The sequence below is a fragment of the Vulpes vulpes genome, chromosome 14, assembly GCF_048418805.1.
Source record: "Vulpes vulpes isolate BD-2025 chromosome 14, VulVul3, whole genome shotgun sequence".
Taxonomy (NCBI): Eukaryota; Metazoa; Chordata; class Mammalia; order Carnivora; family Canidae; genus Vulpes; species Vulpes vulpes.
In genome coordinates, this window is record NC_132793.1 from 75094897 (window position 1) to 75109329 (window position 14433).

At 40.2% G+C, this 14433-nt stretch overlaps 1 protein-coding gene across 1 annotated transcript in view; it reads right to left on the minus strand.

Moving 5' to 3' along the window:
* Positions 1 to 14433, minus strand: part of CMYA5 (cardiomyopathy associated 5) — a 91815-nt gene that overhangs the window by 40777 nt on the left and 36605 nt on the right. The window contains exon 2 of the mRNA XM_072736921.1: positions 2714 to 12695. Within this exon, the coding sequence (XP_072593022.1) occupies positions 2714 to 12695 (9982 nt within the window). The remainder of the gene's footprint in view (positions 1 to 2713; positions 12696 to 14433) is intronic.

Here is a 14433-nt window from a genome sequence, read left to right on the forward strand (position 1 = left end):
CATACCCAAGTAGTCTTCTCACATTTGTGCCAATGGCCTCAGATGTGCCTGGATCACCTGACTCTGAGAAGGTGATCAGAATGTCACCAGGCCAGAAGTTTAGCATAGCAAATGATGAAAATTGTCTACCACAGAGACCTAAAGGTTTTAGTAATCCTCAAAGAGTTAAAATACTCAAGGAATGACAGCCAAGTAGAAAAGGTATAGGTGATGGAGAAAGATGGTAGCTATCTTAGCCGTAGTTATAAACCCAGCTATACTACATCCTGCCTAACTTAACAAGGAACAACACAGAGGCACCTGGGTGGCTCAGTGGTTGAGTGTCTGTCTTTGGCTCAGGTCGTGATCCCGGGGTCCTGGGATCAAGTCCTGCATCAGGCTCCCTGCGAGGAGCCTACTTCTCCTTCTGCCTGTGTCTCTGCCTCTCTCTCTCTCTCTGTTGTCTCTCATGAATAAATAAACTATTAAAAAAAAAAAAAGAAACAACATAAGTAACAGAACTTCAGCTGCCTCATCCACTGTCCACAGAAAGATGGAGAAATTACACAGATGGAAGCCTCCTCAGGATCTGGTGTCTGCTCCCCTCTGTAGCCCTTGCCTGTTCTCCACAAGCCTCATCTTTCCTTGAACTCTTCTCACCTATGTGCTTTTTCATGTGGTATTCCCTATCTCTAGAATGTCCTCCTGATTGCTGGAAAAACTCTATCCTACTGATGGCTCACCCAAGCTTCACCTTCCCTAACTCTTCCAGTCCCACTGCACCATTCCACTCACTCTCAAAAGATTCCTTTCTCAGAACATTGTACTCCCACAATGCTGTACTGATTTTGGGGGGCCATAAGTCCGTCTTCTTTTATTTTTGTTTTCATTCTCAATGATTAGCACAGCTCCTGCCATGGAATGGGGGGTCAATAAATACTGAGAAAGAGAGAGAGAGTGAAGGAAGAAAATAAAAAATAAGTGACAAAAAATAAGCCACCACAGTGGGGATGGCAGAGGAGGTGAAGTAAGGACCTGGATGATCTGTAAATGCAGCCACCAGTTCCTGAATAATCACAAATGGCCTACTAGATGCTAGAGAATTCTCAAGTTTTAACCTTTTAAATTGACTTCTACTTTTTAAAAGTTGCCAACCTGCTCTTAATCTTCACAGTTGATTTAATGAAACAAAGCAGGTCTCTTTGGCTTTAGAGAACTAGTTTTCTACCTTTTTTTAGTCATACTGTGTAGAGAAGTTTAGGGGTAAAAACTTCAAAATGGTTTCAAAGCAGGAGATATATCTCCTTGCTTTTGAAATTTGTTTTAAATGGACAATATTTAGACAGAATTATTTTTTAATTTCTTAAACTCAGAGATGAATAAACCATAATTAAGAACGCTGAAAAACATCTAGCCTTCTTTCTGCTGACAGTGCCTGGTAGTTGTCAGTTAACAAAACCAAGTGTCATCACAGAATTGGGCACATTTCATTGCTAAAGCATCCAGAAGCCTGAGACTTCATTAAAAAAATTGCCACATCCTCTACCCCCAAACTTTATCTAGGTAAAGTTTCAACAAAATTTCACCTTGAAGAAACAGAACCAATGTTAGAGAATTGAGAAGTTTAAATTGGGGGGGTGGGGGGGAGATGCCAAGATTCTAACATGTCCTTTTTGAAATCAAAATGAGCCTAACAATCATTTAACAGTGACCTAATTGAATAATCATATTGAAAATTGCTATCATTAGCGAGGCACTGGGCCAAGCAATATGGATATACAGTCAAGAATATGAGGTCTGGCATCAGACAGACCTGGGTACCAATCCTAGTCTGTCTTCCATGACCTTGGGCAAATCATTGAAACTATCTGCACCCATTTCATTACCTGCAAATTGGTGATGATAACAGGGTTGTTATGAGGAGTAAAAGATACCTTGTGTATAAAAAACTTAACACAGTGCCTGGCACATAGTGAGTGCTCAATTCTTTTGATTACTTGCATTTTAAGATCATTCTGGCTAATGTAGGAGAGGACGGCTTGAAGAGAGAAGGGTGGGAATTCCCGGTAGAAGGATACTGAAAGTATGTAAGCATCTCAAAGACTAACTGCTTGATTTCCACTAATATCTCGGGAGAAACAGAGTATTTATAATCACATGCATAAGGATATGTATTGTGACAAACTTTTTAACATTGGGAGTCTATAGACACAGAAAGAATGCAAAAGCTCTCCATTTTTTATATTAACCTTATACCCAAAAAGGAAATACAGGGAAAACCAAAATTTAAAACTGTATTGAATATTTTATAAAACTTGCAATAAAATTGCTCAATGTAATATAAATCTGTATTTTTAAATAATGATAGTGTAGATAACAGAAAATGAATTGTATTTTATGCTTGAAAGTATATTTTTTCAATTTAAAATTATTTGGCTTTTTCAGATAATGTTAAGGGCTACCACCATAAGTCCCTCAGAGAGTGTGACCCTGTGTTATTTACACTGGTATTGCCAGAATCTAGAAAAATGACTGACACATGGTGTATGTCCAACAAACATAAGTCAAACTAATCTTAACTAGATGCCTAGGAAAAACTTCTTAGCTTTCTTTCAGACTATTTTGCCTAAATATGAATATATCAAATATTGGTCATTCTTTAAGTTGAGAAAATATGAAAAAAATTAAATGTAAATGTATTATTATGTACTTATATACTTTAAAATCTTTTTACCTTTACAGCACTTATAGCTGTATCAAGTGTTGCAACCTCATGGTCTTTGTGCATGCCAAACATCTGGTCAACCGCAGAAATTGGGCTTTTGCAAGTGTAACAGTATGTGTCAATCTGGGACTTTTTCAGTTCCTTTTGTTCCTTCTCAGTTGCTAACTCTGAGGATAATTGTTCTTGTTCTGTCTTCTCTCTGCCCAACTCCTTCTGTTCAGCAGACATACTTTGTTCCACCTCACTCACAAATTCATTTTCGCTGACGTGTTCAAAGGATTCCTTTCCTTGAGATAACACATCTTCAGGCGTGGGTTCTGAATACAGTTCCTCTGATAAAGTGTCTTGTGCAACCATTTCATAATTCGGGGATTCGGCAAATTCATACTCATCCTGAACAGGGCTGCTGTGAAGTCTGTCTTCACTTGGCTCCGGTGGGACCATTATTTTAGGTTCTTCTTGCAGTGTTTCTTGAACACAAGTTATGCCAGATGCAAATTCTTCCTCTGGGAAGGACACTTGCACTGGGACATTCAGATTGACTTCTGGACTTGCACTTGCTGCTTCATTATTCTGACTACTTGTTTCATCTGCTCTCTCCAGGACATGATGGGTGTCTTCAAATGGAACTGCATAGCTTACCATCTGGGTAACCACTGTGACTTCCTCAGTGATGGGAGTTTTCCCTTGCAGAGCTTCATTGTCAAGGGTCTCCACAAGGCCTACTGATTCTCCTTCCCCATAAGTAGCTTTCTGTTTCTCTTCCAGATTCTTCTCCCCCGAAATAGTTCCAGACCTCCCCCAAATGTCCCCTTCTACAGCTATTGATTGGTATGAATCATCCTTACCAAATGTTTTTTCTTCCAGACCTTGGCCTTGGTCCTTTTGAGTTACAGATGTGTCATGGAGAATGTCATCTTTGAGTATGTACTTCTCAAAATATATTCCTGTTCCATCATCAGTGTCAGAATTCCTGCTTGGAAATGATGCCTCAGATTTCACACTGTCACCTTCAGAAGCTGTCTCCTCTTCCTTGTTTTTCTCTCCAACTGCTTGTTCATATAGGTCCTTGTAAAAAAATGCAAGTGCAGGTGGCTCCTCCAGAAGTTCTGGATTAATGGCTTTAGGGGTGGTAGGAAATATCTGGGTTCGTGACAAAACTCCTTCTTCTGCACCAAATAAAGGCATTCCAGGTGACTTTAAGTCCACATCTCTATTTATGCTCTTTGCAGCATCTTTGTCAGCTGATTGCCGGGTATCCAAAGGCTTCTGGGTCTCTGGGTGAGATAACTTGCTGTAGTCCTTTTCCATCCCATAGAAGCTTTCATCTAATTTCACCAAGTCATATTCATGTTCCAGGGCACTTTCCTCTGAACTTTCTGGGAAAGAGACAGTCTCTTCCGTAACTGCCTTTGGGAGTTCCACTTCAACATTTGATTTCCATGGAGCTTTTTGTTTTTCTGGGTCTGGGGAGATGTTATAATCAATCAATGTGTATTTTTCAAAATAATCTTCTTCACTGGGAACTGTGGGCTGATTAAGGGTGAAATCATCAGTTTCTGAATCTGTGGGTATCTCCCCTTTCAGGGTAAGAGATTCCTTTTGTTTATCTTCTTGCAGTGATGTAACTTGATCAGAATCTTCTAACGTAGTCTTTAATGATTTATGGCAAGAAACTGCTTCACTACGGTCACGAAGGGATACAGTTTTAAAGGAAGCCTTCTCTTCCAAATATTCTAACTTATCTTGCATTTGTTCACTTTCTTCCTGATCAACTGAAGAAATAAATGCAGAGGCATGAATATTCAATATCTCGCAGCCTTCAGAAATAATACTGAAAGCACTCTTTTGATCTTCTGAAAGTCCTGCTGGCTTACTAGTCACTGCAAAGTCTTCATCTTTTGCATACGTGTCTCCAGGCTTCTCGGATATTTCTCTAGGAGGAGCCGTTCTACCAGCATTGATTGCTGATGCATTCTTTATAAACTGAGCATAGTTGCTGCTCGCTGAAGAGCCTGGTTCACTTACATGGGCGTTTTCCTCAGCCTCCATGTGGTGCTTTGAAACAAGAACCGATTGTTTAAACATTTCAGATGTTAGATCTTTAGATGTTTGAAGAGTATGGACTGTATGCCTATCTGGAGTCAATTCTGACAGTGACATTTCTTGTTTCTTCACTGTACTAATTTCTGGGGAAGTTCCTGAAACAAGTGTTTGTGATTTCACAGATGACAACAAATATGGTGGGGTTTCTAAGCTCTTTGTTTCATCAAAAGGATGATCTAAAATCCTTTCACACTCTTTAGATGGAGATCCTTGTTTCATACTTTCTTTTGTAATATCTATTGAACTACCTTCTGATGGCTCTGCCACTGTGACCTGGCCCTTTTCTTCATTGTGACTTGCCGTATCCCTGCTTGACTTTTCCAGTGTCAGATTTCCTTCCTGAGGTAAAGAGTGGCTATCTCTTTCATCATGATAAGGAAGATCCACTGGAAGGAAAGTCGTAGTTTTCTCCACCAAAACTTTACTTTCTTCTCTTGAATGTGGTTGAGTTCCTACTGCCTTTGTTTCCCTGATCTCCGGGTGAGCCTCTAAGAGCACTGTTTCTGATTTTTCAGTAACTGATACAGTTTTAACTAATGAAAATGGCTGAGTTTCATCCAAAGAAGGACATAAGGAGATATCGGATTCTTCAGGCACAGACCTAACTACATTCACAGAATAAGGCTGAATTTCCTGCTGCTGCTTTCCTTCTGAAAATACTTGTGACAGCTTTTGTTTTCCTTCTTTCTCCTGCTTCATTATTGTGGATCTTTCTTTGTGGTCTTCATTCTGAGAGACTTGCTGCAGCACGGCTGCAGCTTTTGATTCGTCCAATTTAATAGGGCTGGACCCATGTGCAATCTGTGCCTTCCCTATTTTATTGTCTCTAAATTCTAATGGGACCACAGTTTCTTGCTTTTCTGCCAGTACCTTCCTTTCTGCCAAGGAATATGATCTGGTTTCCAAGTCACCTTTCTCCTCAGTTGGGCTAACAGACCTGAGTTTTGTTTCCTCTTCAGAAATTTTCAAGGAAGTAGGTTTTAGCATTTCTTTCTGCAGCCTGTCTTCACCCAGATCAATTAAACTGCATTTAGATTCTTCTACTGGCAAAATTATTGTCTCTGGCTTCTCTGATTCCTTCGTGATATTTTTACTTGTGAAGCTAGATGAGGCTGATTTTGGCTGTTGTGGCACCTTATCTACTGTATCAAATGAAAAGAGTAATTTTTCTTTTTGATCACTTCTTGGCTCTTCCCTAAGAATAGAAATATTCCATTTAGATGGAGCAGAAATTTCTGGCTTCTGAGCTTTTTTACTATCAGTAATGTGAAGAGGAACAGCATTTTGCACTTCGTCCACATTGGATTTCTCACCCATGGGAGAGTAAGATTGAATTTCATGATGTTCCTCACCATCACCAGAAGCAGCTACCAAGTTTAGGTCCATTTCCTCTGAATAGTCTCGGATTTCTTTTTTCCCATAATCTTCACTAGACACCTCAAAGATGGATTTTGGCTGTTGTAAAACTTCCACATTTGATAAAAATGTGGGTTTTTCTTCAGAGTCTTGGCCTTCACCAGATTTAACTAAAGTACCTCTGGATTTTTCAGCAGGTTTAAGTTTTGCCTCTGGTAACAGATGATCAGCTGGTTTCTTGGTTGCATTAAAGTCAGCTGGAGCTGCTCCTTCAGACTCTGCCATAGGCACTGCTTTTTCTACAGATGGACTTGGCTGAGTTTCTAAATCTTTTTCAGCAACTTTCTTATCTGAAGTGCTTGATCCAAAGAACAAACTGGACATCCATGATGTGAAAGATAAAATTCCTTTCTTTCCCTTCTCCTCGGAAAGGACTGGCTCAACTGCCTTTGGCTGCTCAGGCAACTTTTGTGTCACCTCAGGTGGCTCTGTGGGCTGAGGTTCTTCACTGTCTTGGATTGAGGAGAGGGGTTTTATTGGTGTGGGTATTTTCACTTCAGATGCTGGCTTCCCACTTTCATTAACATTATCTACAGCCTTTGACTGAATCATTTTTGCTTCTTCTAATGGCTTCTCTCCAGGTAAAGGAGATATACTTCTGTGTGCTTCTTTTTCATTGCCTGAAGCAAGTTCTGCATCTTCTGCTAGGAAATGGGCTGCTTTGGCGGGAGAAGGAATAGTTTCTGATTTGATTTCTTCCATTGATGGGCCGGATGCTGGCTTCTGGAAGATTCTTTCAAAAGGCAGTTTGATTTCTTCCTGGCTGACTTCTTTGCAAGGCCTGGAAGATTCTGTGTTTACTTTCTCCAGTATCATACTTTCACTTCTGATAAAAGAGAAAATCTGCTTTCCCTCTGCTTCATTTATCTCTACATTTCCAATTGGAACTAAAGATTTTGGTTTGGGGGCCAACTTTATTTCTTCAGAAGAGTACATTTTAGTTGATAAGGCCTCCATGTCACCACTAGAGGTACTGAGTGTAGATACTGGCTCTTGTAATGATAAAGGAATTTCTTCAGAATGTGGCAGAGGCTGCTTTCCAGTCTCACATGTATGGTCTTTATCCAGCAGAGCAGCCTCGAGCTGTTTAACACCTAGATCTTGTTTATCTGCAAAAGACATGCTTACATCAGGTAATTTAACAGCTTGATCTGAATGAAGTGCTTTTCCGGGCTTCTGTTGTTCCTCAAGGAGGTCAGAAGAAACTACCTCTGATGGTTCTATTATACTCTGGGGCACACGGAATGAATTTGGTTGGTCTCTTTCTTCACTTAGTTTCATTTCAGTGTCTCCTATCACTTGTGTCTTTGGAATTCCTGTTGACAGTAATGGGCTTATTTCTTGCTTTTCTCCACTTTTAATGTCAGCCAAATGGATCAACTTCTCTGATAATCCTTTTAAAGAAAAAGTGTGTGGCTGAAGTTCTTTGAAGCTGTCTCCTTCAACTAGAGGGGTCAATGCTTCTTTTGACCCCAGGCTGACTACCTTGGGGGAGAAATATTTAACTTCTTGAATCTGAGGCTCCTCCTCTAGGCATGATAAAACCTCTGAAATTTTAGGGTTGACTATAGCTGGCACATGATGTTCCCTGTTTTCTTCTTTTCCTTCTCCTCTGCCCCCAAACTCAGCGAAGCCCTTTTCTAAGACAGAATCCTCTGTTTCAGTTATGGGAGATTTTATTTGTTTTGTATCTATGGATCCATCTTGCCCACCTAAACTACGAGTGAATTCTGACTCAGCGCTTGGTAATTCTGATACTTGGTGTGGCCTGTCTTTCTTTTCAAGTTCCAAAGAAAGCTCTGCCAGAGAAAGATCTTGTTTTTCTGACAGGAAATCTCCCTGAGCTGTGGAAGATGGCTCCACTGCCTGTCTGTTCTTATCATCTCTGGGGGTTGAAGTTAAGTCTGCTGACACTAAATTTTCCAGCTCAGGAGAAGAACTTTCCATTTCCTCATTTTTGTCTTTTGGAACTGTATGTTTGGGTACAGGTGACATGTTTTGTGAGGAAGGAAGTTCAATTTCTTTTTTCTTCACCTCACCACCTTCGTTGAGCAAAAGCACATGTTCAGGACCTGACACCTCTGAAGCAGACACAGAATTCTTTTTCTGTGATAAAACCAGTTGCTCAGAGTTGAGGACTGTAGCAAATGAAAGACCTTGTTCATTTTCTACCCTCTCATCCTTTGATACATCTGAACGCTGAGAAGACAATGCTTTGGTTATTGGCAACCCAGGTTTAACTTCCTCAGTTTCTACGTTGGACAAAGAATGCTCTGGTAGAGAGGATATTCTTGTAGGTGAATCAAATTTAATTTCTTTCTCTGCTTCTGACCAAGCTGGACGTTCGGATGCAGCAGTTTCAGTGGGAGAAGTAGTTTTCCTTGCTACCTTCTTTTCTTTAAAAAGTGAATCCTCATCTATAGATGTCACCAGTGGTGGCAAACCACTTCCTAATTCACTCTTTTCTACTTCTGTTACGACTGGATGTTCTATAGGCGTGGTAAAAGATAAATCTGTTGGGGTTTCTTCTCTTGCTAACTTGGTTAAGCTTGAATCATGCTGAGTTACAGAGGTTGTAGTTATTGAACAACTGGGTTCAATTTCTTCCTTTCTTTCTTCTGAAAATTCTGCTGCAGGCCGTCCAGGTTCCGCTTCCTCTTGCACTCTTGGTGGAGTTGAATGCAATGCTCTAGATGTATCAGCTATTTTAGGGTCGTGTTTCACTTGCATTTTTACAGCTGATAAAATCTCAGGTCCAGACAAAGACGTGTCCTTTAGACGTGAATATGGTTTTATTACTTCAGGCTCATTCTCTGACAACATCCTCGGTTCTAGTTCAGATGTCACATTTGGAGCTAAATTGGGTTTTACATCCTTCTTTGGCTCATCTACCGAGTCAGGCAGAACTGAATATTTCATTCCAGACCCTAGAACATTTGGAGGCTGAGGCTCCATTTCTTGATCCCGTGATATATGTGCTGTAGCTTCTTGAGAATCAGGCACAATTTCTTCCTTACTTTTAACTTTTAACAAAGCCATCTGTTCATTTGCAGCTTTCGGAGTGAGCGATGCTTTGGCTTCTTGTTCCTTAGGAAGTGCATGAACTGAATCAGGTGAAACTGAATATTGAGCAGAATGCAAAATAGGTTTGGTGTCTTCCTTTACTGGTAATGATTGTGCAGGTAAAGAAACAGGTGTTGCAACTACTGACGAGCTGGTCTGAATTTCTCCCTTCTCCGTTTCACTGGTTAAATATGGTGAAATCGAGTCTTCAGACTCAGATTCTGAGAATGCTCGCGTCACCTGCTGCTGTGTCCAAATGAGATATTCAGATACAGATGTTGAGGTTGTTTGAGCAACTGGCTGAACTCCCGTGATCTCCCTTTTATTTGTGGAAGGTCTCAAGTCTTCAGGTGCAGACATTGAAGGGGAAGGTTTGTCTTGTTGCTTCTGTGATGAACTCAGGGGCTCAGGCACGGGTGTGGCAGCCGTCGGCACAATGTCTTCCTCAGTTATTGCAGATATCGCAGTTACCAGAGAATCATGCTCAGATTCATTTTTCTTTGTTTCTGGGATCCTATATGGTGGGATTGAAACTTGTGATGCTGAGTCTGGTGAAAAAAGTTCAATTTCCTCAGTGTCTTCATCTGATAAAATAGTGTGCTCAGATGGTGATGTTAAACATATTGGAGAATCACACTCAAATTCTCTTTTCTCTGCTTCCTGAGTTGCATAGGGTGAAAATGAGAATTCTGACACAAATGCCGAGTCTGGAGAAAAAGGTCCAATGTCTTCTTGCTCTTCTTCTGAGAAATTCGTGGGTGAAGAGGCACCTTTTAGATTTAAAGGGGATCTGTGGACAATTTCTTCTTCCTGTGATTCCGGTGTTACATATGGTGGTACTGAAAATTCAGAAGTCGAGGTGGAAGAGGGTGTGTACTCCATTTCTACTGTCTCTTCTGATAGGACCACATGTTCAGATGAAGTGGCTGTAAATGGCAGGGCCTGGCATTCAGAAGTCTGCTTAGTTGTGGATGGTGGGAGGGAGTGTTCAGAGACAGAGGCCACATCTGGGGAATATAATCCAGTGTCTTCCTTCTTTTCTTCTGACAAAATCATGTGCTCAGAAATACCTTTTGATTTTAATGGGGACACATCATCAATTATTTTCTTAGAGGGTTCCTGTACTACACTTGGTGGAACTGCATTTTGGAAAGTCGATGTTGAATCTGGTATGAAGTGCTCACTTCCTAGGTCCTCTACTTCTGACAGGACCCCCTGTTCTAATGTAGCAGTTGAAAATAGTGGGGCCTGGCATTCAGAAGTCTGCTTAGTTGTGGATGGTGGGAGGGAGTGTTCAGAGACAGAGGCCACATCTGGGGAATATAATCCAGTGTCTTCCTTCTTTTCTTCTGACAAAATCATGTGCTCTGAAACACCTTTTGATTTTAATGGTGACACATCATCAATTATTTTCTTAGAGGGTTCCTGTACTGCACTTGGTGGAACTGCATTTTGGGAAGTCGATGTTGAGTCTGGTATGAAATGCTCACTTCCTAGGTCCTCTACTTCTGACAGGACCCCCTGTTCTAATGTACCAGTTGAAAATAGTGGGGCCTGGCATTCAAAGGTCTGCTCAGTTGTGGATGGTGAGAGAGAGCGTTCAGACACAGAGGCTAAAGTCTCAAATTCCTCATTCTCCTCTTCTGAAAAAATTGCATGTTCTGATACACCTTTTACAGTGGATGGAGAAACTGACTCTACTTCTTGCCTCTCCAGCTCATGGTTCAAATCCTGTGGGACTGAATATTCTGATACAAAAGCAGAATCAGTAGAAACAGACTCATTTTCCTCTCTTTCTTCCTCAGATGAAGCAACATGTTCAGGTATTGATGTTTTCAGTGATGGTAAAAAGATCTTCTCTTCTTTCTGCTCCACTTCAGGGGCCAAATATGGTGGGAAGGGCTTCTCAGAAATAGATGGACTCTCTGGGTATTCAAGTTCTATGATCTCCTCTTCCACTAAATTAGAATCTTCAGGTTCAGGGGTAGCAGCTATTGGTAGAGAAGTTTCTACTTCTTCTTTCCTTGGTTCCTCTAATACTGGAGGTTCAGAAAGAGAAATGGGTGGCTCAGGAATGTTTTCTTTCTGCATTCCTTTGACATCCAGATGAGGAGGGGTTTGTTGTTTAGAGACTGCTTCTGCCCTTTCTGGTGAAGTCAGGTCTTCTGTCTCTATGCCAAAATCTTCCTGGATGGATGCTGCCAAACCTAGTGCACCTGTTTCCAGAGAATCCTTTTCTGCTTCCAGTGAAATAGAATGGTCAGCAGAATACACATCTTCCTTCTTTACCTCATCCACTAAAGGTGGTAAGACTGAAAAGTCATGCTCTGAAGTCACAATTTCTTGTAAATCAGGCTCAAATTCTTCCTTTGCTGTTTCCAGGAACCCAGTTGTAGATGTATCAGGTATAGGAGAGGAAGGCTCCATTTCAAGGAGTTTTGCTTCATTGCCTGGCTGTTGTGGCACTGACTGAGGAGGGCTGAGCTGTACTTCTTGTTCTGCTGTGTCATTACTTGCATGAGAAGAAACTGTGTGCTTGGAGACAGATGTGGCCTTTAGGGGAGAATCAACGTAAATTTTCTTTTTATCTTCATGACTGAATATGGAGGTCAAGGACTCTGATCCTTTAGAGAGTGCAGCTTTCCAGGGTGAAGCAAGCTCTTTTACTTTTTCATCTTCTATGCTTTGGGCTACTAATTTGCCTGTTTGGGAAACTATATTAGAATCATGATTGCTCATATCTGGCTCTAGACTAATTGATGCATCTTTCCCCTTCCTATAATGAATTTCTTTAATTACATAACCCTTTGGCAATGTTCCATAAAATTGTAGAGGAATTAATTCTTCTTTAACTGAGTTAAACATCTTAATTTTATATTGTACTGTTCCTATGTAGACTGGCCTTAACACTAAGGGCTTGTGTTCTTTGTATATTGCCCCGGTAATAGGAGGTGTACTTGAGGTGGTCTTCTTTTTTCTCATTTTATCATAAATGCCAGTAGATGACTTCTCTTTCTGGGTCTTTAGTACCTGGATTTCTGAAATTAAAGAATTATCTTTTGTGTTTGCTGGAACATCTTGAGATTCAAGAGAATTTCTTTTTTTGTTGCCTTTCCGACGCAGTGATGGTGAGCCACGCTTTGACTTGGGTGCTCTTTTCCGAACCTTTTTAACTTCATCCACTATAAAGGAAACATTTCCTGGAGGGGAATTCAGAGTTGACCCCTCCAGACTACACACACCCGAAGTTTGACTCTCTTCTGAGGCCCAAGGAGTAGAAGACCTGCTTGAATTGGTCTCCCACGTTATTCCACTATCTTCCCGTTGAACCGTCACCATGGAAAACGAGGGGTCAGATATGATACACTTCTGCTTGGTCTTGCCCTCTTCATCTTGGTCTGATAAACTAAAGTAAGCATTAATATTATTAAAAATCATATATATTAGTAATAAAATAACAGCATATTAATTATACATGGAAACAAGTCAATATCCTATTTTTACTAGGTAATGGATTAATGTGAAATTTACAGTATACAAATATTGACATCCATATCAAAAATGGGTAAGTATGCAAACTAAAGTTTAAAACTTGAAGTCAGGACATGAAATATAATAACACATCCCAGCTGGAATGATTCAGTTCACTTCCTACCTTAATTGGGACTGTTCCCCAGACCTCCCGTGGCTCACCCAATCACTTAGGCTCACTCTGTGGTCACCAGAACCTTCATCACAGGCCTTCATCATCTGTGCCCTCTCTGTTACTACTACCACACCCTGACCTAGCTTTTTTATCATATCATTTCTAGTTTATTTCATTAGCTTCCTAATGTTTACCTCCTACCCTCTCCATCCTTAACCTACCCTACTCCTCCTTCCAGACCAACTTTACTAAAATTTTTCATCATCCCATTCCTTGCTTTTAAAATATCAGTAAATTCCTCATACTTGTAGAAACAAAAAGTTCAAAATACTTAACTTTATGATCCCTAGTTGACCTTATTTCCAAGACCCACTTTCACCCTATTCCTACCTTGTACATTTCTATTTTAACTATATAATTCACTGCCCAGTAAATATATCATGTGGACTCTGGATCAGAGCCATACAGGAAAAACATAGAGACATCCCCAAACAGCCTTCGGGCTGCGCATTTCCTCATTTGTAAGTCAGGGATCATAATAGAACCTACCTCTCCAGGTTGCTGTGAGGATTAAATTAGTTAATACACATGAAGCACCCAGGAAAAGGGCCTGGCATATAATTAGTGTTCACTGAACACTATCTGTAATCAGTTTTCCACACATCATTAGGAGTCTGGATATACCCATTTTCAACTGCTACAGGTGAAAAGATGGTTTCCTTGGGCTGCTCTCATATGCTCTCAAGAGACAGCTGGCTTTAATTAAAAAAAAAAAAAAAAAAGAGACATCTGGCTTTGGCTGCCCCTTCAATTGCCAAGGGGCCTCTGTCTCAGACTCTGCAGCACTCTTCTCTGAAATTTTCTTATACCTCTTCCTCCCAGGTGCTCATTTACAATATTACAGATTCTTCCAATTACAATATTTTTAGGATTTTATTTATTTACTTGAGAGAGACTGAGGGGTGGGAGCAGAGGGAGAAGCAGGAAGCCTGACAGTGGGGCTTGATCCCAAAACTCTGAGAACATGACATGAGCCGAAGCTGACACTTAACCGACTGAGCCACCCAGGCGCTCCCCTCCATTTATAATTCTTATCCCTCATCTCACTCCACCTTTTCTGCATATCTAAATTCTATCTCCTCTTCAAGGCTTAGTTTAAAAACCTCCAGTGTTACTATTCCTGATCAGTTCAGCAATCATGTTTGCCTTTACTTCATAAGCATTAAGTTGCAGATTAAAACTCCAAGGGCTATAGGCTTCTAAGAATATGGCTATAATTTATAATAAACAAACTACTTTTATTTATTTATTTATTTATTTATTTATTTATTTATTTATTTATTTTTACAAACTACTTTTAATAATAAAAAAAATACTGACTGGCATATACTTTTCTACAACAATAACAACAAAAACAAACAAAAAAAACTTTTCTATGCTAAAATACCACTAGGTGTAAGTATTAAATTAAGTATTAATTTTGATAATTATTAATATA